This window comes from Pelodiscus sinensis, chromosome 1 (assembly GCF_052426305.1).
Source record: "Pelodiscus sinensis isolate ZL-2025 chromosome 1, ASM5242630v1, whole genome shotgun sequence".
Classification (NCBI taxonomy): domain Eukaryota; kingdom Metazoa; phylum Chordata; order Testudines; family Trionychidae; genus Pelodiscus; species Pelodiscus sinensis.
Genome location: NC_143052.1, coordinates 97,110,750 through 97,132,298, shown reverse-complemented (window position 1 = coordinate 97,132,298; position 21,549 = coordinate 97,110,750). Strand labels below are relative to the sequence as shown.

The window sequence follows — 21,549 nt, the reverse complement described above, 5'->3', positions numbered from 1 at the left end:
AACCAAAAATCACCAGAGGATGTGCACACTTCCTTCCTCTGTCGACAGATCATGTCCACACTGGGGGCACCAGCGTGAGCAATGCACTGTGAGTGTATGTCCCACAGTGCAGTGTTGTGTGAAGGCAGAGCTCATCCTTGCCCATCTTGGGATTCCCTCCAAATTCTCCCATAGGTTCCTCCACTGCTGGGAGAGGCAACAGGAGTATCTCTGAGCTCTCTGTGCTGAGGAATGCCAAAGCAGCCAGCAGCTTGTCCCCCTCCCTCTGTGTTTCTAGTGCAGGGCAGAACAGAAGCACTCCAATGATTTACTCTGTTCCCCAAACAAAGAGCACACACAGCTGTCAGATACTTACCAGAACTTTGAAAGGGGAAGAGCACGTGCCTGAAGAGCAACAGAGATCAAAACACTGAGTATAACAATTTGCCTATCACTTTATGGAGTTCTAAGCCCTTACTGTCAGTTAAAATCATGTTTAAAAGTCTCAGAGGGGTAGTCGTGTTAGTCTGTAACTGAAAAAAATTAAAAAACTTACCCATGAAAGCTCATGATAGAGACTATGTTTTTTTTGTTAGTCTCTAGGGTGCTGCAGGACCATTTGTTGTTTTTAAAGTTTTTTCACTTAAAATCATGTTAGCAGACTGGCTTTATACACAGCTTAAATTCTACTTCCTTCTGGTGATTGCAGACCAAGTAAAATAATTCTGAAGCCATGCTGTAGACTGGACTTAGACACAATATTGTTTGCAAGCACAGTTTTGCCTGGTCTGTCCTAACCAGAAAAATCAGGTTCTAAACAGTGCTACCATGAGCCTTTCCTGTCTCTAACCAGCCTTTTCTAAGCAAGCCAGTTGAGAAGTTACCAAAAACTGTGCCTCATGCCATCTGTCAGCTGCCAATGCCCTAGATCCTCCTCTTACAGGCTTCTGGCCACAGCATAATAGAGAGATGCTACTTGTTGCTCTGTTGAATGATCTCCTCCTGCCCAGAGGCAAGGGAAACACATCCATATGCCTCCTGCTGGACCTCTCTGCAGTACCTGATACTATTGATCACCAGATGCTCCCGTCTTGCCTCCAAGGTGCTGCGGGAATGAACAAAAATGCTCTGAAATGTTTCAGAGGGTTATTGTGGACAGCTGGTCCCTTAACTTCCAAAATCTTCACATGCAGTATGCTGCACGGCTCAGTCCTCTCCCCCCTATTATTCGACATATGTATGAAGTCCCTGAGAAAGCTGGTGAGACAAGATAGGCTGCATCACTGGCAATACACAGATTCCACCTTATTAGCTCAAAGGCAAAACAGCACCATCAACCAGCTTTCTTTACAGCTATCCATATTCTGCACCTTGATGAAGTGCAGTTCAAATAGAGGCAAGACTGAGCAATAATGGTAAGATGAGAACCCCCTCTTATCTATGAAGTCCCTCACTACCAGGGCCATCTCCCTTTGATTACTAAATTGGCCAGCAGTCTCAGATACTTTCGGAATTCCTCAGGGCATGTCTAGACTACCCGTAGATTCCGAAAGATATGCAAATTTGGCGCAGATTTGCATATCTTTTTCTGATCTCTTTTTTGGAAGAGGTTTTTTTCGTGGAAAAAAAGCAGTCTAGATGGGGTTCCTCCCTTTTCAAAAGAACCCTTATTCCTCAAAAAGTGAGGTTTAGAGGGTTCTTTTGAAAAAGGAGGGGTTTTGTGCGAAAAACCCCAGCTAGAGTGCTTTAAAAAAAATCTCTTCCAAAAAAGGGATCAGAAGAAGATATGCAAATTGGCATATCTTCTTTTGGAAGCCGAGGGTAGTCTAGACGTGCCCTCAGTGCTTCTATCTCAAGTGGCTAGAAGAGTCTGTCCCTCCTATCAGATCCACACCTGGTCACACTGATTCGTGCACTGTGACGTCCAGATCAATGGTCTTCAAGACAAGGTACAGGACCAAGTCACTTGCCTAGCATAAGACAGTGAAGATGCCTTGGAGAAGGACAAGAAAGTTGGTACTATCCTTGTGGACTTGTCAGCTGCCTATGACACTGTCTGGCATTGGGTGCTGACAGTCAAATAGGTGTACTACTTCACGGAAGTGATAAAGATTTGGACTTTCATCTTACAAGCAGGAGACAAAGTTAGCAAACGTAGGCATCTTTGTAATGAATTCCCACAAGAACGTGTTCTAGCGCCTCTTCTTTTTAACATATGTGCTTATGACCTACCAACAACTAAGAGTGATAAGAACGTATATGTGGATGATATCTGTCTCATTGACATCGATAACACTCTATATGATATTAAAGGTTGCTCAGCCAGGATATGAATGCTCCAGTTACTTCCTTTTTCAGTGAAGACTTATATTAACTGAGTCTAAGACTATGGCCTCAATTTCATCGGAATGATCCCCTCACAAATCAACCCCTTACAGTCTGTGTTGAGGATCGCTGTCAAGAGGGCCCCCACCTTGCTGTATGAAAATTGGCTTATGAACATGAATATGCATAACACAAAGACATGTTAGGCAAAATGCATCATGTAACATATTTTAAAGTCACAATCTGCTGAATGTATATGCTATATTTTTGTACATGTATCATTCTTGTATGTGAAGTTAGAAATATGAAGTCTTGATCTGTTTATAGTTTTAAATGTGTTAATGGTGCCATAATTGATACTCCAGAAATTTAATGGCCTAGTGCTCAAGGTAACAATCCATCAATGTGTTTTTTCCCCCCTGTAAGCCTGGATTATGGTTGGTCATGCTAAGACATATGGTCAAGCCCCCTAATGTTGGAATCCATTTTGGATCTTGTACTTTTTCACTCAAGGTAAGGGAAATTTGAACTGAAAACTAAGAATTCCTGTCTTGGGCAAAGGGCACATAAAAGTGGGAAGCCAACAATAGTGAGAGTATCCAGATGTCAGGAGACCCTCCTCCCCTCACTTATTATTCAAGATGCTAGCTGGAAACATCTGGAAACCATGAGAGTAAGAATTTGCATGTAACGAGAGTCTTAGTGTGTTAAGATTAGCTGCTGCGTTGCTTGCCATCACATATCTCCTACTTTTTATGCTTAATGAAAACACTTGTGTTTATGATCAATCCCAGTATAAATAAATTGTTGGGGGGGGACGGGGACGCAACCATTGTGCATGTCTCTCTTTCACTGATAAAGGGACCTGACCTTATGAGCTTTCTCTGAGTAAAACCTAATAGAGTTAGCCAGATTTATTTGAGGTTTTGGTCCTCTTTGGGTACTGTCAATGGCCTTAAACCTGAGTCCTCCCAGAGCTGAGCTGGATCAGTGTCTAAGTTGCTCTGCTGGGGGGGTTGTTACCCAACTCTGCCTTGGCTGGAAGAGACCAGAGCTTCTGTCCCAAGAGGACAGGGTGGTGTGGCACCCCAGAGGTCAGATAGGCAGGATCAGTGGCAGGATCAGCACACTTACCCCAACTAACTTTGCAACATTCTTTAGCAGTGGCCATTCATGCACTCATGTCCAGTATTATCAGTCAAACATCCATAAATAAACAAAGGCATATCGAGGAAGACAGATATGTCATCACAGAATGAAATCCACTGTGGGACAGAGAGGCAGGCATGCTGACAAAGCTCCTGGACTTAATTTTAACAAGCTGGTTACAGGGACAGTCCAAGTGGCAGCCACAATGCAGAAATATGACTTAGACTCGGGTGGCCAATAAGACGGGGATTAGCCCCTGGTAAATACAGCAGCAGCAGCCCACCAGGGGCTAACACTGGCAAGCCACATCCAGACTGCAGGCCAGTTATCGTCCACCACTAGCTTAACTACGTCATCTTTGTGACTATAGGGCAGCAATGCAGATGGTCAAACATGGCAAACATGGCAGAGCAGTGCACAGTTAGAAGATTGGAAGGTGAAGTGCAACACCTGGCTACCTCTGATGATAATTAGGATATTGACTGTGGTGCATATGGCAATGACTTCCAGGCTCAGTTCTGTAACTCTGTTCTAAGAGTGAAGTCACATACCCTGAGAAAGCTCCAGCTGTCACGAAATGTAGCAGACCATCTCCACAAAGACACCTTCACAGTGCTCTGCTCTCGGCACATTCACATGCATGTTCATTCACATTCACATGCATGTTCATTCACATTCACATTCAATGCTAAATCCACTCAAATCCATTGTCTGAATATTTAGAAGCCTTCCGTGGCATTGCCCATAGCCACTTAACAGTGTCTCCTTCTTTGCAGTCACTCCCCCCAGCAACTACAGTACATTGACAACTACATTCTGCCACAGCAATAAATCGGTTCGCTAGTAGTGCCAGGTCTGTGAATGCAAGGCATTGAACTTTCACAAGCTACGGCTCCAATTCATGCAAGCATGAGATGAGAATGACCACTTGATCAGACCTATGTTACTGAGCTTCCCTTCTCACACATGCAATTCATCATCCACACAATTCCCTGCTGACTCTCACCTAAACTGGCTCCTAAGAGAAGGGTGTGTAAAGACATTACTCTCCCCTCAGAAAAGGTCCTCGTCTGCGAGCTCCTGTTTCTCTGCGCTTCCCAGGTTCGACATGACCTCGTCAGAAAAGCTATGCCAGCCCACAGGACACATAAGCTATAAATGTTAACTATCATCAGCTACCTCAATGAAGATTATCACCCGGGCCATATGTTATCCGAGAATAACATTTTAATCACATTTAATTGCCTTTTCAAATGTTTCATAATTATTGAAACTACCCCAAATGGAGAGTTATTAAATGTTTCAAGAACTGAAAAGCTCTTGATGGTGACCTCAGTCTATCATCAGCACTTTTATTCTCCTACATTGTTCTATACTTGCCCCTTCTTTTGTACTGCTTCCCAGTCCCTTCCCCACTCTACACTCCAAATCTTGCTTCAGGCACTCTTAGGTCAGCGAACGCAGAAAGATTCAATTAATACCTGCAAATTTCCAAAGACTGAGAGTGGGGTGTGTGTGGGGAGTGAGCATGTATGTGTACTGTTCGTTTCTCTCTCTCTCTCTCTCTCTCTCTCTCTCTCTCTCTCCCACCCACCCACCCACCCAACCTGGCATCTCCAGTAATAGCATAAACAATGAAACCCCTGGCAAATCTGATAACAGAGAAGTTAAAATTAAACTTCCATTGCTGTCACTGAATTATAATGTGAATTCCTTAAGAAGAAGGAAAAGCTATTTTGTTATCAATATTGTATGTGATTAGATAGGGGCACCGTATGCACAGTGAGGTTTCATGTTTTATATAACCATTCCCTCCAGCTAAATCCCACAGAAGTACATGTATTTTTGGAAGGCCACTTTAAAAAAAAAAAGAAAAGAAAATAGTTTAACAGCTATTCACTTGTCCTAAATTGGCTAGGGGTATTGAGGCTAGAGCTCAGCTAACCGGTACTTGACTAAGAATAAAAAGCAAGGTCAAATGTATTTACTTAGGGCCTTGTCCTCCTACTATTAAATTCTATTGCAAACTTCTCCTTACACTAAAAGCAAGATGAGATCCTCATTGGTAGGAGAAAAAAGTCTGACTCCCAATCTTTAGCCCCAGTATTACATTTTTTGATTGTCAGGAAAAAAGCTCAGTGCTGGAAAAAAGTGTTTTGTTTTTAAGAAAGGCATCAAATTTGTCAACTGAATAGACAGCAGGCCTAATATTATTTGAAGATATAATTAGGACTAATTTTTGCCCCTTAATCATAGTATATTTTACCCCAAACAAGGTAAGAGGCATCAGATTAAACATACTTTTTTTAACAAGGGTGGAAAATCTATTTTTGAATCTCTGGGTCCTTCCAGTTTGGCTTCATTTTGAACTAATCCTCACACTGGTTTTCCATTTTACACCTGCAAATTTATGGGTGCATGATGACATCACTTAGAAGTCCTGCTACCTGATTTGCTGACACAATCAAATAGTTGAATGTCTAAATGGCAACTGATGCACCTGCAAATATACAGGCAATAAAACAGACTAGCCAAAAAAACAGCCCCTCCCCCCAAGCCCATGGCATTGGCCACATCTGTCCTACAAGAATATGCAGCAGCTAATTGCTGAGATTCACATATGGCTCTGCATCAGCTGTCACTAGATACTCCATTGATAGGCAATTCAGAAAAAAAACATATAGATTAGACAGCAGCAATCCAATGAATAGAAACTCAGGCTATGCCTACACTGGCAAGGTTTGGTGACAAAAGTGCTGACAACATGCAAAAGTTGCCAGAAGTGAAAACTGGTGTCACTGTTTTTTCTGCCTTCCACTGTTGACATTTCACAGCACTGTGGTGTCAGTTAGAGCAAAGAATGTGTGTAAGCATCCCACAGTGCACTGTTGTAGGAAGGCAGAGCTTATTCCAGCCCTTCTTGGGATTCCCTCGTAGCTCTGTGAGCTCTCGGTGCTGAGGAATGTCAAAGCAGCACAGCAGTCTCTCCAGACCTCTCCCTGCATCAGCAGGCTGCCTGCAACTGTGTTCCCAGTGCAGAGCAGAAAAGCAGCATTCCAAAGACTTGCTCTTTGTTCCCCAAGCAAAGCACCTCACTCAGCTGGCGTACTTCCTAGAGCTTTAAAAGGAGAGGGTTGCCTATCTGCAGGGCAGCAGAGATCACAAAACACTGAGCAGAGCCATCAAGGCAGGCATTGTGGGATACTGGAAGAAACTAGTTCTCTTGACAAAACAAACAGCAGAATCCACACTGGCTTTGTCGACAATAAAAGGAAGGGAAAAGACAAAAGTCTCTCGCAGGGCTGGAAGTTTTTGTTGCCAAAAACTGGGTGTTGTTCCTGACAAAAATAGCACCGAAGTGTAAACACTCTCCCTGTTTTGTCGCCAAAAGGCAGTTTTTGGTGACAAAAGGTGCCTGTGTAGACAAGCCCTCAGAGTTCTGCTGACAAAAGAGCTACTGCACAAATAAGCAAATAAGGTTTTAAAAAGCAATGTTTTCAGCTCTTTGGAAAGGGGGCCAGATTCACAGATGATTTATATGAGTATTACTATAGTGCAGTCAGTACAGTAGGCCAGTTTACACCAAAATCTGGACTATGAGAGTCTAAAACAAGACATCAGACAAATAATAACAGACACCAACATCAAGAAGAAAATCAAATAGTTTCAAGGGGACAAAAGCAAAGTATAATGTAAAACAATTTAGAATTTGCTGCACAACATCAGAAGCACAATACTTGGTTGAATTAACCGCCCACCCTCACCCATGCACTGCTTCTGGTAAGGCTTTTTTGGTTTTACCTCACACTTCTCCACTGCTGGCTGCTGCCCGCACTCTGAGCTGTTCCCTGCCACGATGCCAGCCCGCAGGCTCTCACTGTCTCCAGTTCCCTCCTCCATGGAGTAGGTTTTGGAGTGATTGCCACGGCGGTGCGTTGGGCTCCGGCTCTGTGCCAAGCTGAGTTGTTTGCGGAGCACACGGTTCTCCTCCTCCACCTCCCGCATGCGTATCTCCAAGCTCTCCCGCTCCCGCTGGTTTGAGGCTGTGTAATGAGAGCTATGGGCCTGAGATTCGATTGGTGACAACGACACTGCCTTCCCATCTAAGGGATGGAAAACAATATCTGGATGAGAGCAGGATTAACATTTTGTATGTGCTTTATATATAAAAAAAATCCCAGACATTTATTTTAAATCAATCTACATCTTATATAGACTAAAATCCCAATTTCAAGACAGCACTTAAGCATGTGATTAACTTTGGGCAAGTGATTCAGCCCTACGGATTTCAAGTCTCATTAACTTAAAGGGAACTTAAGTACATGCGTAAAGATGAGCATATTTGTCTGGGACAGGGACCTTTGCCAGAATCAGGCCCTGAACTGGAAGACAATGAGGAACACGAGGATTTAATATAATGACAATCGATGTGTTGTTAGAGGAAATGACAACTGACATGCAGTGGGGGAAGAATTTTTTTTTAAATGCATGAGACAGATTTTTTTTCCCATTTCTCCCTCTCTCACCCCAAATTGCAACATTTCCAGCGTCAAATCATGCCAAAAATTGACCCTGAATGATTTCATGTGTGACAGAGTGATTTACATCACTCAGGAGAGACCTAAGACACATGAACAGGAAAGTATAATTACATATAATATACCCAAGAGAGGATCATTCCGCCATCTGTTCCAGGTGTGTTATTGTTGCTACAAGGGTTTAGAGAAAGAAAATGGAGAGAGGCAGCCCGTCTGCTAGTGAAAGCAACGTTTTTCTAAATAACTTTTGACAGAGCACTATATTCAAGGCAAATGTCTGAGAGGTGACTGAAGAAAAACAAACAGTGTTAAATAATTTTCAGTTAAAATTAAATGGAGACCAATAAAATGAATGGCTACAGTTGTCCACAGAGAAGTGAGACAGTCTGCAGTTAAAAAGGCCTAAGCTTACAACACGTCACTGCAATGAGGATGATGGGCAAATGCCATGTACCGAGTACTTCTCAAAAATAAACTTTCCACCCACATGCATTTAAAAAGGTTGCACTGTTTAACAAGCCCCCTCACTGTGCCCAATCATACTGGCTTTATCAGACCAATTCGTGAGTGGCTTAGAAAAAGAAAATCATACAGTTTCCGCTGCAAAAAGTTGTTCTTTTCCTGCTTCAGCCTTCTGTTTCTTTCTTACTTGATCAATGCTAAACTCCTCAAACTGAGGTTATGAAAAACTACTGTAGAAACGAGAACCACTTTTCGAGCCTCCACTGTTGCACAGATATACACCACACACACACACATAGGCATGCACTTCTATAAAAAGTTACCATCCTACAAAAAACCCTGTTTGATTTTTTAAAATATAAATAAGAGTGATAGGCACGATTAAGGGTACGTCTAGACTACATGCCTCTGTCGCCAGAGGCATGTAGATTAGGCTACCAGACATAGGAAAATGAAGCGGCGATTTAAATAATCGCCGCTTGATTTAAATTTACATGGCTGCCACTCTGAGCCGACAAACAGCTAATCAGCTGTTTGTCGGCTCAGCGCGATAGTCTGGACGCGCGGGTGTCGACATCAAAGGTATTTGTAGACCACCCAGGTATGCCTCCAGGTAAGCCTCTGGCGACAGAGGCATGTAGTCTAGATGTACCCTTAGTTTGTAAAAATGTGTAGACACAGAAATTTGATGTCTGTTTGTTGATATTTGTAACTTGCTGAAACATCACAAATAGTTATTTTTAACAAACAAAACAAAAAGTTTTCTTAAGGTAGCAAAACCAACTAGACAACAGGAAATGCCCGAGAAGCTTTAACCTGTCCCCTTGTGAATATGCATTATGACAGTGGTCTCCAACCTTTTGGGGCTGCCGGGCGCGGGGCTGCGCATGCACCGCACGCCCAAAAGCAGGATCGCGCATGCGCCAGGCGCCCGGGGTGCAAGAATGGCTTGGGCCGGCCCTGGTAACTAGGCGAGTGCACATGAATGTCCCAGCGGGCGCCATGGCACCCACGGGCACCGCGTTGTGGACCACTGCATTATGACAACTTTTACAGATCACATCCTTTTCTTTTCACTGGACCCTCACGTCCTTCATGAATAACCAATACAAAAATACAATATCAGCAAAACTACCTATTGTTTAGAACTATCCAAAATGTGAAAAAAAAAACAGCAAAAATATTTTTCTCATCATTTGAAAATTTTTGCTGTTTTTTTGCTTCAGGGCTGGTGACACCCAATCCCTATGGGGCAATGGAAGGAGGCTGCACTTTTGCTGACTGCTACCAATCAATCTTTTCACTGATTTCAGTGTCTGCTGAAATAGATGTTTACTGAAATCTACTGATTTAAATCAAATCCTGCCAAGTCTAGCTATTTCATATGAAATTCTACACAGAAAGTGTTAAATACAGAGAAGCTTTTCTCCAAAAATCTCACCAGGGCTACTGCATCGATTCCCTCTGTACAGTATTGTTTCCACCTTGTGGTTCTCTCACAAGTCTTGCAAGAGATGGTGTTTTTCTTAAAACCCCAATACTTGGAGGCAAGTGACTCTGAAAATCTTATCATTCATTTAAAAGAAACTGAGCTTCTAGCACTCATGGGTACAATGAAAAGCCTGAAAATATGAAACAATTTGACCTAAAGGCTCAGACCAGAAAGCAAATTAAAAAAAAAACAGGATTTGTAAGCCAAATTCATGATTTTTGAATGCTTAAGGTTGGCAGGATAAGTATTCTTGTCTGGATGAATACTTGCAGTGACACTGGCTTCAGCCCACCTATAATTAGACATGAAACCGAGAAGTTTTCTAATGTTGCAGAGTAATTTCATATATGGGCTTAACCTCCATATCCATTTGACGGGCCCATTAGAAATGTCAACAACAATGTTCTAAAAACGGCCATACTGGGTTATACCAAAGGTGTGTCTAGCCCAGATCCTGTCTTCTGATAGTGGCCAATGCCAGGTGCCCCAGAGGAAATGAACAAAACAGGTAATCATCAAGTGACCCATTCCTTGTCATCCATTCCCAGCCCGGACAGAGGCTAGGTAGACCATCCTTGCTCATCTTAGCTAATAGCCATTGACAAACCTATCTTCCATACATTTATCTCATCCTTTTTAAATCCCCTTTGAAGTCCTGGACTTCACAACATCCTCTGGCAGGTGGTTCCACAGGTTGACTGTGTGCTGTGTGAAGAAATGCTTCACTTTATTTGTTTTAAACCTGTTGCCTATTTATTTAATTTGGTTACCCTTAATTCTTGTGGAAAGGAGTAATTAACTATTTCTTATTTATTTTCTTCATACCAGTCATGATTTTATAGTCATGTATTATATCCCCCTTTTGATGCTTTCAGAGAACTATTCACAATGACTCCAAGATATCTCTCTTGAATAACACCTAATTTAGACCCCATCATTTTATATGTATAGTTGGGATTACATTTTCCAGTATGGTTACTTTCCACTTATCAACATTGAACTTCATCTGCTATTTAGTTGCCCACTCCCCAATTTTGAGAGATTATTTTGAAGCTCTTCTCAGTCTGCTGTGGACTGAACTAATGTTTCAAACAAAAATGCATAATGTTACTAAATGTTCTGTATACTTATTTCACCTGGCCTTTAAAGAAAGATGGACTTAGGTACAGGCTGATAAGGAAGCACTAGTATTTTATCAAGTATGCTGCTTGGTAGAAGGGTTGAATTGGTTGTACAGCACTTTAGTTTTACAGTTAAATAAGCTGCCAGGATGCTCCTAGCTGATATATGGCTTTTTTATTTAATCTAAATCGAAGTAAAATCAAATCATACATAATAAGGACTGTCTGAGTTTAGTCCAGGTAAGAATACAAGGAACCAGACACCATTCTGTGAATTAACTAAAAAGCCTTTGAATGCTGTAATAGATATTAATAAATATTAATAAAGCTACGTATTTTGGGGACTGCTGCTCCATGTTTGGTCCTTGGCAGGCTTAGTCCTTTTTTTATACTGGTGTCAAGTCCTTTATCCCAATTATTCCGAGATATTAAAGCTGTACCAAGAATATAAAAAATGACTTGATAAATTTCACTACATATAGATCACAAATTACATACTGAAATTGGAGAAATAATGGCATGGTAGCCAGAAGGCAGAGGCTTATCACAGTAGGAACAGTAGATCACAAACTGTTTCCCATTACTTAACCCCTAATGAATCCTTAAAAATATATTAAGAGTAAAAAATTATATAGGATTATCCTCATTTTACAGATGGGGAAACTGAAGATCAAAGATGTTAAGAATTTAACAACATAATGACCATACTGGTATCAATAGAACAAGGCAATTATAAAGTGATCCATTCCCTGTTGTCCATTCCCAGTATTTGACAGTCAAAGGCTATGGGACATCAGACCATGGAGTTCCATCCCTGACCATCTGGGCTAATAAGATCTATCCCAGAGGTGGACAAACTCTGGTCCAAAGGCTGCTTGTGTGTGTGGCCCACAAGACCATCCAGGATATTAGTTGCTGGTCCTTAATGGGATTGTAGGCATATGAGTGTACTTGGCAAAGTTCAGGAATTCCCCTAACATCTGTCCCTTTTGCAGCAATTGGGCAACCAAGACCCACATCTACATAGAGTCTTCTGACTCCTCCAGAACCTCTTACTGTGGTTCTGGTTGCAGTTTTTCCTGCACCTCCTGATCACTGTGACCCCACAAACACTCAGAATCACCTCATCAACCTCCTCCTGGCACTAGCCAAAACAGCCATTCATCATACCAAGAGGAGGATGTTGAATGGAGGAAGGAGGTGTGCTCTGCAACTGTAGGGTATATTTCCAATTGTCTGTCCACACCAGTCTCTGGACAGTTTACCCGGGTGGCGTCCACTGGATTCTTGGACACCTTTTAGGAAGAAAGGCCACCTTTTAGGAAGAAGGGCTCTCTGCTTGTTGTCCACCTCTGAATCTTTGATTCTTTACCTCTGATCTCACTCCTCCTGTTTTGTTTTTTCATTTATTGTGCCCAGAAATTAACTGTAACCTGGACTTAGTGGCTCCTCCCCCTTACTTGAAGGGTAAGGCCTCCACCCACATTTCCCAGTACTACAAAGAGTAAACACCTTCCTACTTCAGCAACAAATGATGTAGGGAGTCAACTACCAATGACATCATTCACAACTCAGCTCCAATTCATGCTCTGGGCACTATCCCTCCTGTGTGGAATGACACACAGTTACATTGAAAAAATAGTACTTGGTCAGGCCATTAAGTATCATAATACATGTGTACAACACAGACGAATTAATATTTTGAGCAAGTTTAATTCTTGCATTACCCAACTGGGGCTTGGGGTATTAAATTGAGAAAGGTTGAGGGTTACTACGTAAAATACAGAAAAAGTTTATGTCAATCTAATGGGCCAAAGGAGAATCCCACTACACATAGCATGATGAATCTGCTAAGCAGGAAATTATTATTTGTGTGAACCTCATCCCCACTCATCTATGAGATTCTAGGTTCACACGGGAACCACCCCTTCCTCTGACTAGTGAGGGAGGGGACAGAAGTGCTGTGGAAAGTTACTGACCGAGTCACACTTGAGGGAAGTGACCTAGGAACCTGGCACTTGGAGAAGCACAGCAAGCCAGGAGGAACAGAGACTGGAGTCAAGGGGAACTATGTATAGAGCAGGCTGAAGCAGGAGCACAGGAACTGCAGGAGAATAAGGTATGGCTTGTGTATACTGCACATAGATACAGGTCTATGAGGAACTCACAGAAAAGTAACAACGTCTGGGGCAGAGAGATGGTGCAGAGAGGTTCTAAGGGCATACACCGTGAAACCTACAACTTTTTCCTTGTTTTTAATATAAGATTGTACTGGAAAGGGCACCCCAGAACCCTCAACAGATTATGCTTCAGGGATCCCAAAAAGAATATCTATACTTTTCTTTAACCTGTAACTATTTAAGCCACTGAACCTAGAGCATCTGCAACTTTTCCCTTTTTGTGCCATCGCCTACTGACATACTCCCTTAACTTTAGCCTTATGTTTGAGTGGCTCTGGGGATTCACCAAGAGTAACACCTATAAGCTTAGCTGCTGATGCACTTTCAGCATTTGTTTCTAAGTCATGGCAAGTAAGAGAGAGATTTGGTATGCCACAGCACTGCACAGCTATAGTAGTTACAATACTGTGTGTTTTCTTCTGAACGTGGCATTGGTTCATGTACAAGTATTCATTTTCTGTAGATAAACTTCCTAACTAAATGTTAAGATTCCCATTTCATTTGTAAATTAAAAACAAGAGCCAACATACACTAATATACAGGCAGTCCCCGGGTTACGTACGAGATAGGGACTGTAGGTTTGTTCTTAAGTTGAATCTGTATGTAAGTCGGAACTGGCGTCCAGATTCAGACACTGCTGAAACTGACCGCCAGTTCTGACTTACATACAGAATCAACTTAAGAACCCCAGGCGTCCCCAAGTCAGCTGCTGCTGAAACTGATCAGCAGCTGATTCCAGGAAGTCCGGGGCAGAGCAACTCTGCCTGGGGCTTCCTGTAGTCAGTGCTGGTCAGTTTCAGCAGAAGCTGACTTGGGGACGCCTGGGGCAGAGCAGCTGGGGTGCTGCTGGGTTGCTCCAGTAGCGCCGCTCCTGGGTGCTACTGGACCAACCCAGCAGCACCCCATCTGCTCTGCCCCAGGCGTCCTGATTCAGCCGCTGCTGAAACTGACCAGCAGCGGCTGAATCAGGACCTGGGGCAGAGCAGCTGGGGTGCTGCCGGGTTGGTCCAGTAGTGCCCAGAGCGGGCGCTGCAGGACCAATCGGCAGCGCCCCAGCTGCTCTGCCCCAGAGTCCAAAACAAAAGCCTGGTCTGCTGGGGGGGGGGGGGGGGAGCACACTAGCTGTGGCCCCCCCCCCCCAGCAGACCAGGGACACGGGGAGCAGAGCCTCTGAGGCTTTGCTCTGGCAAAGCCTCAGAGGGAGGGACCCCGCCGCGGCTGCGGCTTCAGTCCGGGAGCCTGTGGTCTGCTGGGGACTGTCCCCAGCAGACCACAGGCACCCAGATTGAAGCGGCAGCAGCGGCGGTTCCCCCGCGCCTCTGAGGCTTTGCTCTGGCAAAGCCTCAGAAGCGCGGGAACCCGCCCGGTGCCCCTGGTCTGCTGGAGACGGTCTCCAGCAGACCAGGGGCACCGGAGCAGCTTATGAACAGGGCTTTCTCGCCCCGACTTCCGGGGCGAGAAAGCCCTGTTCGTAAGTGCGGATCCGACGTAAGTCGGATCCGCGTAAGTCGGGGACTGCCTGTACCTTAATTTCTTTGCCTATAATTAGCCTTTCCCCCCCACTTTCTGTCTTCCTCCTCATCTTCCTTTTCCTGCTTTCATTACCTAGTGAAATTCATGTTTCCCAAGAAAAGGACTAAAAATACCATCTCCCTTATTTCTTCAAGAAGCAGAGCCAAAAAAATATAAGGTTTTATCAGGATGGGCACTGAGAGAAAGTAAGATTTTATCAGGAACTTGGCTTGACAAAGATAACATGTTATCAAGAGGGGACTTTGGCAAAGATAACACATTATCAAGATCAGGAGAGAAGCTTGGGGAAAACAATGTGTTAATACCTATTAGGTTTTAAATCAAGCATCTGTTTGCTTGATGAATCATTATTTTTTCCAAGCCCCACTCCAGCAAAAATGTTGATTTTTTTTGGCAAACGATGTTTCTGGATAACACTTGAGGGGAGTGCTTTCTCTAATGGCACTAGAGGGATTTTCTCCTTTTTAAAATGTTCTTGGTGAAAGATCACAGCCTGGTGGCCCTTGAGGCTAGAATTTCTATATCCAGAAGTATCCCAAAATACCTATCCCGTTATTTCAGGCTCACTATTCCGACACCCCTATAAACCTCATTCTATGAGGCATAAGGGACATTTCGGAGTAGCACTTTATTTTGAAATTTGGTGCAGTGTAGACAGATCCAAACGACTAAATAAGCTATATCAAAATAGCATTGAAATAAAATATGCAATTTGCGTAGTTCAAATTGCGTATCGTATTTAGAGTTCTGGTGCAGTGCAGATATGGGCACTTGCCTACTAAAATGCAGACTAAGAACAGCCATCAAAGGGTAATGGCTTTTGACCATTACCAACCATTTCTGAGTAAGGAGCAGCCATCTTGAACTGAAAATGCTCCATGTCTCATTACTAATCTCCTGGGCTACACAGTAAATGAAATGCAATTACAACCATTTTCTGAAAATTGGCAACAAGTCATAGCACTGTGAAGAAAACTTAAACCAATACCTCAACGTGGCAGAATGTGGTTGCCTGGAATTCAGTATATGCCTATTCTCCTGGGATAATTATACTTCTAACTAAGAGGGAGAAGTTGTGGAAGGGATATAGGAATAGGGTTGTGAACGCTGACTTAAGTTCTTCTGGGAATTTTTTTTCCCCCAACATGACAGTGTCATTTTCTTAAAACATCCTATTAAACTCCCTAGGACTGTTTTCTATAGTCACCGGGAGATTGATGCTGATTTTGGGAAACCCGAGGCCAATCCTGGAGGACTGGCAATGCTATATTGCAATGTGGAGTGAACAATAAAGCACACTCACTATAAATACTCACTTTATGATTCTGCAGGGAAAATGCTGTAGCCAGCTGGATTTCATTGGTTTATAATGGGAGAAGAAGGGAAGATAAAAGCAACTAATAATTTTAAGATTTAGTGTGAAAGAACTGCATCTTTTTTGGCATTCATCACATGGATACATCACCCTTGTGCCAGCAACCTCACCATTTCATAGAATCATAGAATCCTAGAGCTGGAAGAGACCTCAGGAGGTCATCAAGTCTAGCTCCCTACCCCACCCAAGCAGGACCAACCCCAACTAAATCATCCCAGGCAGGACTATGTTAATCCGGGACTTAAAAACCTCTAGGGATGGAGATTCCACCACCTCCCTAGATAACCCATTCCACCACCCTCCTAGGGAAATAGTTTTTCCTAATATACAACCCAGACCTCCCCACTGCAATTTGAGACTATTGCTTCTTGTTCTGCCATCCGTCACTATTAAGAACAGCCTCCCTCCTTCCTCTTTGGAACCTCCCTTCAGGAAGTTGAGGGAGGCTAGCAAATCCCCCCCCACCCCCCCACTCTTCTCTTCTGCAGACTAAATAAGTCCAAATCCCTCAGTCTCTCCTCATAGGTCATGTGCTCCAGACCCCTAATCGTTTTGGTTGTCCTCCGCTGGACCCTCTCCAATGTGTCCACATCCCTTCTGTAGTGGTGGTCCCAGAACTGTAGCTTCTGGTCACACCCATTTATAGGTGTGACCATTTACATGAAAGTAGCGCCAACTATAGCTCTTATTCATCAGTCCAACTCTAGTCTGCAAAATGCATGCTCACCTCCAGGTGCTTAAATCTGTCTGAAGTTAAGCATGTGCCTAAGTGCAATCAATGCCTCTTTTTCCTTATAGCTGTAAATACTGCAGGTGGTACCATTAACAACACTGGGGAGCAAAGGAGTAGAACTGTTCTGTACTGGCTTCTACTCGGTTTTTAAAAAAAGGCGGGGGGGGGGGGGGAGGAGAGAGGCAAAAGGAGAAAAAACCCTAACCCTGTTCTAATATTTTTCAAGAGTACAACACTAGTAAGAAAATAATATTTTCAAGCTCATAAAAGGCTGTTACAGATAACTTTTGTTTTCTAGAACTGCCACAAGAGTAACTGCAAGCAACTGACAAAAATGCTAACTCAGGGCCTAGTAATAGTTAATTCAGAATCTCCTGCTCATGAGTTGGCTCAGCTGCTCATCAATAGAGACTCCAGCTGATAATTAAGTTAAACTTCTGAGCAGTATTTGCATATGTAAAGCGCACTTTCCCTGCTGTAGCCACAATGAAGACTAGAGAATGCATTTCCTGATTGTACAGCACTTACATTTAGGGAATTTCGGTGAGAGGGTCTATTTTGCATATGCTTTCCTATACTAATCATGCCAGCCATTCATGAAAAATAAAAATCTACACTTAAACATACAGACATATACATGCTAATGCAAAAACCTGTTGACCTATATGCAAGAGGTAAATACTCTTTATCACTCAAATTCAGCCAAAACACCCTTAGCAAGAATACTGCCATTGTTTCCAAAAACATACATGTTATAGTCTGGAAATTCCAAATAAAGGATTGTACTTTATACAGAAACCCCAAACATTCAAAAGATAGGCCAATACATAGGCGAGATATCCAAATAGATACCATTGTTGAAGGTACTTTTGCTGAAGTAAGGGACAGTGCCTTTCAATGAAGGAAAACTGGGAACTTCCTTATATTCTGAAAAATGCTTAAGAATTGCTCTCTGGTAAGAGACCCTCCAGACCTTGCAAACCATGCAGGAACTCAACAAACTCAACATAGATGCAGTCCATTGCTTCCGAGATGTCCTCTAACTGCCACAGGTAACTTTCTTTTCCCCTTCATAATACTGACCTGCTTGTCCTCCCCATGTGCCTTTCCATCTTCTCTTTCCTCCAGACTGGAAACACCTGCCTTCTGTATGTTTCTCAGATAGACACTCCACCATCATGGTCATGTCCCCTTTGCAAACTGTGCTTCAAAATGAGATGTGTACAATGTATGTGGACATTTTTATATGTCGAGTCATCCACATTTTGTTATTTAGGTAGCACCACCTTCAGTTTACATAACAATTAGACCGGTTTCAATATTAAGTTATTTTTTTCTGGAAAATTTCAGCTTGCCATCAAAAAAGAAAAAGAAAAAGAAAAAGAAAAAGAAAAAGAAAAAGAAAAAGAAAAAGAAAAAGAAAAAGAAAAAGAAAAAGAAAAAGAAAAAGAAAAAGAAAAAGAAAAATTACTTATTTTGGGGTTTGGGATTTTCCCAATGAAAATTTTTTCCGTTTTTTTTTAAAGGAAAGCATATACCTTTTGTAAAAATGTTTATTTAATCAAAACTTTAATTTAAAAATTTGGGAAGATCTCCAACCAGTCCAATTACAACACTATAAAATGTATAGAAGACTTACCTAATGCTCATAGCAACACAGGAGAATTGACATGTGTACATACATTTACTTCAGGAATAAGAGAACTAACCCTCGCTCTCCACCCCAAAAAAACCCCCAATAAAACAGTAGGAAGATCTTTGTGTAACCCAAGTTTAAACAGTGTGGCTCTCTGTCCTCCAGTATGGCTGGACCATCGAGATTAATGAGTCCATCACTACAGCCTTTCCTTGAGCATACCTGGGTCCTTTAACTCAGACTGCACAGGCGAGTGCTTTTAGATCCAATCCAGGGCTCGATTCCTGCTGTTCTCCACCCACACAGGGATGTCAAATTATATCTGAAACATATACTGTACTCATCTCTGTAAACTTTGTGTGGGCTGCTTAAAACTTTCCAGAAATATTTTACCCTAAGATGAGACATGTGAAGCCTGAGATGAGTTAGGCTGATTTTGGCTAAGCCAAGAGCAAGGGATGCAAAACAGAGGTCTGATGGATGAGATGTGGGTGGTCAACATCTCTGAAAAAGGCTTACAACCGGTAGTTTCCACTTAACTGTGGAGGACTAATGTCCATGCCTATATATATTGTTATGGTGGTTGTCGTGAGACTATGCTGTTACACATAGGGGTTTTTTTGTAAGGTTTTTTTGTTGTTGTTTGGCCATCGCATGCAAGCATTCTTCATTCAATCACTGCAAGTTTTTTTATACAGATTGTGTTGGGTGGTGTTGAAACAACAGGAAAGTTTGCTCTGTGCCTTAATGTTTCTATCTGGAGTTAATTCTTAAGACAACACTGCAGCCTCTGAAATATGTATAGGTGTTGTCCCTGAGATTTCTAAAAGAGGGGATTGCCCATATGCTGACAAACCATCTCTACTCAAGGACTGGTTTTATTTACAGTGTATATGCAAGTTAAATTAAGGAAATACCCAGATTTTACGTGACTGACTCATCTTCCAGCAGGAAAGTGACCTGCAAAGCCAGCAAGTCTGCTACTGCTCAGTAAGGGAGTTGCAGTACTAATATGCATATACAAAAAAAATCTAGCTCTCTAGAAACACAACCTCACTACTTTATAAAAAAAATATATTATACAGGCATAATACAAATGGAAATACCACAAGTTTATTTTTTTTAATTTAACATACACCTGTGTTATTTCAAAGGTGACAGAATAGAGAATAAGTTATTAATAGTCTTCTAGTATTCAGAACTTGCTATTCTCCCCACTCATTTCCATCACTTTTCATTCGTTGCACCTGTCATTAAGCCACTTCAGTCCTGAAGAACAGCGAGAGAAAAATGCAAATAACTGCACATTCAGAATACACGATGGCTGATCTCTGTTATGACATTTATCTTCACTTGTGAGAAAAGACAAAATAATTCCTGAGTGAGCTCCCCCTCTTTCCTTATGAAGAAAAATGTCATAACAGATCATCATCTAGCAGATACAGCAAAAAGTCTCACAAATAGCTAGCAAAAGTAAAATCACTTCATAGCTGTGATGCAAAGAGCAAGCTACATTTCACAGCTATGATATCAGAGGGGTGAAATATGACTTTTAAGGTGACAAAAAGAAGAAAAGCAAGCCAGAATAGGAAACAAAAAGATGGTGCACAAAATTAAGTGAACTGGATTGTGACTGGCTGTATTACCTCTGACAGCACCACCCAAACATAAACAGTAAGTGCTCTTGGAAACTGAAATAAATTTGCAAACATATTTACAAATCTCCATTTCTAAAGAGAAAGCCAAAAAATGCCAGAGCTGGCCAACATATTGACAGATTCTGATTAGAGCACATTTTTCTTATTAAAAACCGTAGTGTATACATTAGGCTATATCTAACCTTCCAGTTCTGTTGAAATCATACACCACAGAGGGAGAAAACCTGACCCCACTTAAGTTAATGGCATTTTCACCATTAGCTTCAATGGGAATCAAAATTTCACTTAAAGGTTTCCCTCCACTAGTTATGTCACTAGGCTCCACTGAATGTATTACCAGAGGAATTGGGGGGGGGGGGGGGGGAAGCAGGGTTTAAAAAGGGGGATCTTTAGCTATAATTAAACAAATAAAAATAGAAGTGTCCCCCCACCCACCCATTGTGATACAGTTGACAAGTACACAGTGAATCTGAGGTGATTTATATGGAAGCTATGGTAAGGAAAGTTAATTCCTTTTGTGAATCTGTACTGATTTATATCTTGATCCTGCTGGAAGTCACTGTGAGCACTGGTCAATTTGTGCTGCATATCTGGAATCGATTTCCTATTTATGGTGACAGTTGCAGTCAATATATGGGAAATTGATTGTTCTTTACAATTTTTGTTATAGAAGCAAAGAAAGCACAGTATGAGCATAACCCCATTTCCACCAAAGTCAAAGGCAGAACTCACTGATTTCAATGGAAGCAGGAATGGTTCTAACATGCAATTTTGCACGTGTAGGCCAAAGTGTTATTAGTGATTTTCATGTAGAATCAGAAATGCATACAGCACTCTACTGTGATAGGTCAGTATGTAGCCACTCCTCTGTGCCTCATCACAAGGAAAAGAAAATGGCTGCATTTATTAGGCGTTTTAAAGGGGCAGCCTTGGAGCTACCGAACTGAAGAAATAAGATTGTGTAGCCAATGGATCAAGTGTGTGTTATATACTAATTCAAGTTTCGGCTCTGATTCACAGAAATACTTAAACACATATTTAAATCTATTCCTATCCAGGACAATACTTAAGCAAGTGCTTAGCTTTATTCATGCATTTAAATCCTGTTGATGTGCTTAAGAGCTTTTCTTAAATAGGGTTGTTTTTCTGAATCCAGGAAGAAGAGCTCAATTCTTGTAGGCTTGTTACAAAATACTCTTTTTTTTTTGCCTTTGTCAAATGGTTCAATACCTTTCCAAATATAATTGTCATGAAATATATTTCTCACATGCAAAATATTTTTGTGGAAAGATTTAAAAAATAAATACTATTATAGTTGATTTTACTAGGGCTGTCAAGCAATTAAAAATTAAATTGCAATTAATTGCA

At 41.9% G+C, this 21,549-nt stretch overlaps 1 protein-coding gene across 7 annotated transcripts in view; it reads right to left on the bottom strand.

The window, feature by feature from the left end:
• LARGE1 (LARGE xylosyl- and glucuronyltransferase 1) overlaps positions 1-21,549 on the bottom strand; it is a 499,616-nt gene that overhangs the window by 227,633 nt on the left and 250,434 nt on the right. For all 7 annotated transcript variants that reach the window (XM_025178894.3, XM_025178889.3, XM_089781534.1 and 4 more), the window contains one exon: positions 7,255-7,556. In XM_025178894.3, coding sequence (XP_025034679.1) covers positions 7,255-7,556 — 302 coding nt within the window. The remainder of the gene's footprint in view (positions 1-7,254; positions 7,557-21,549) is intronic.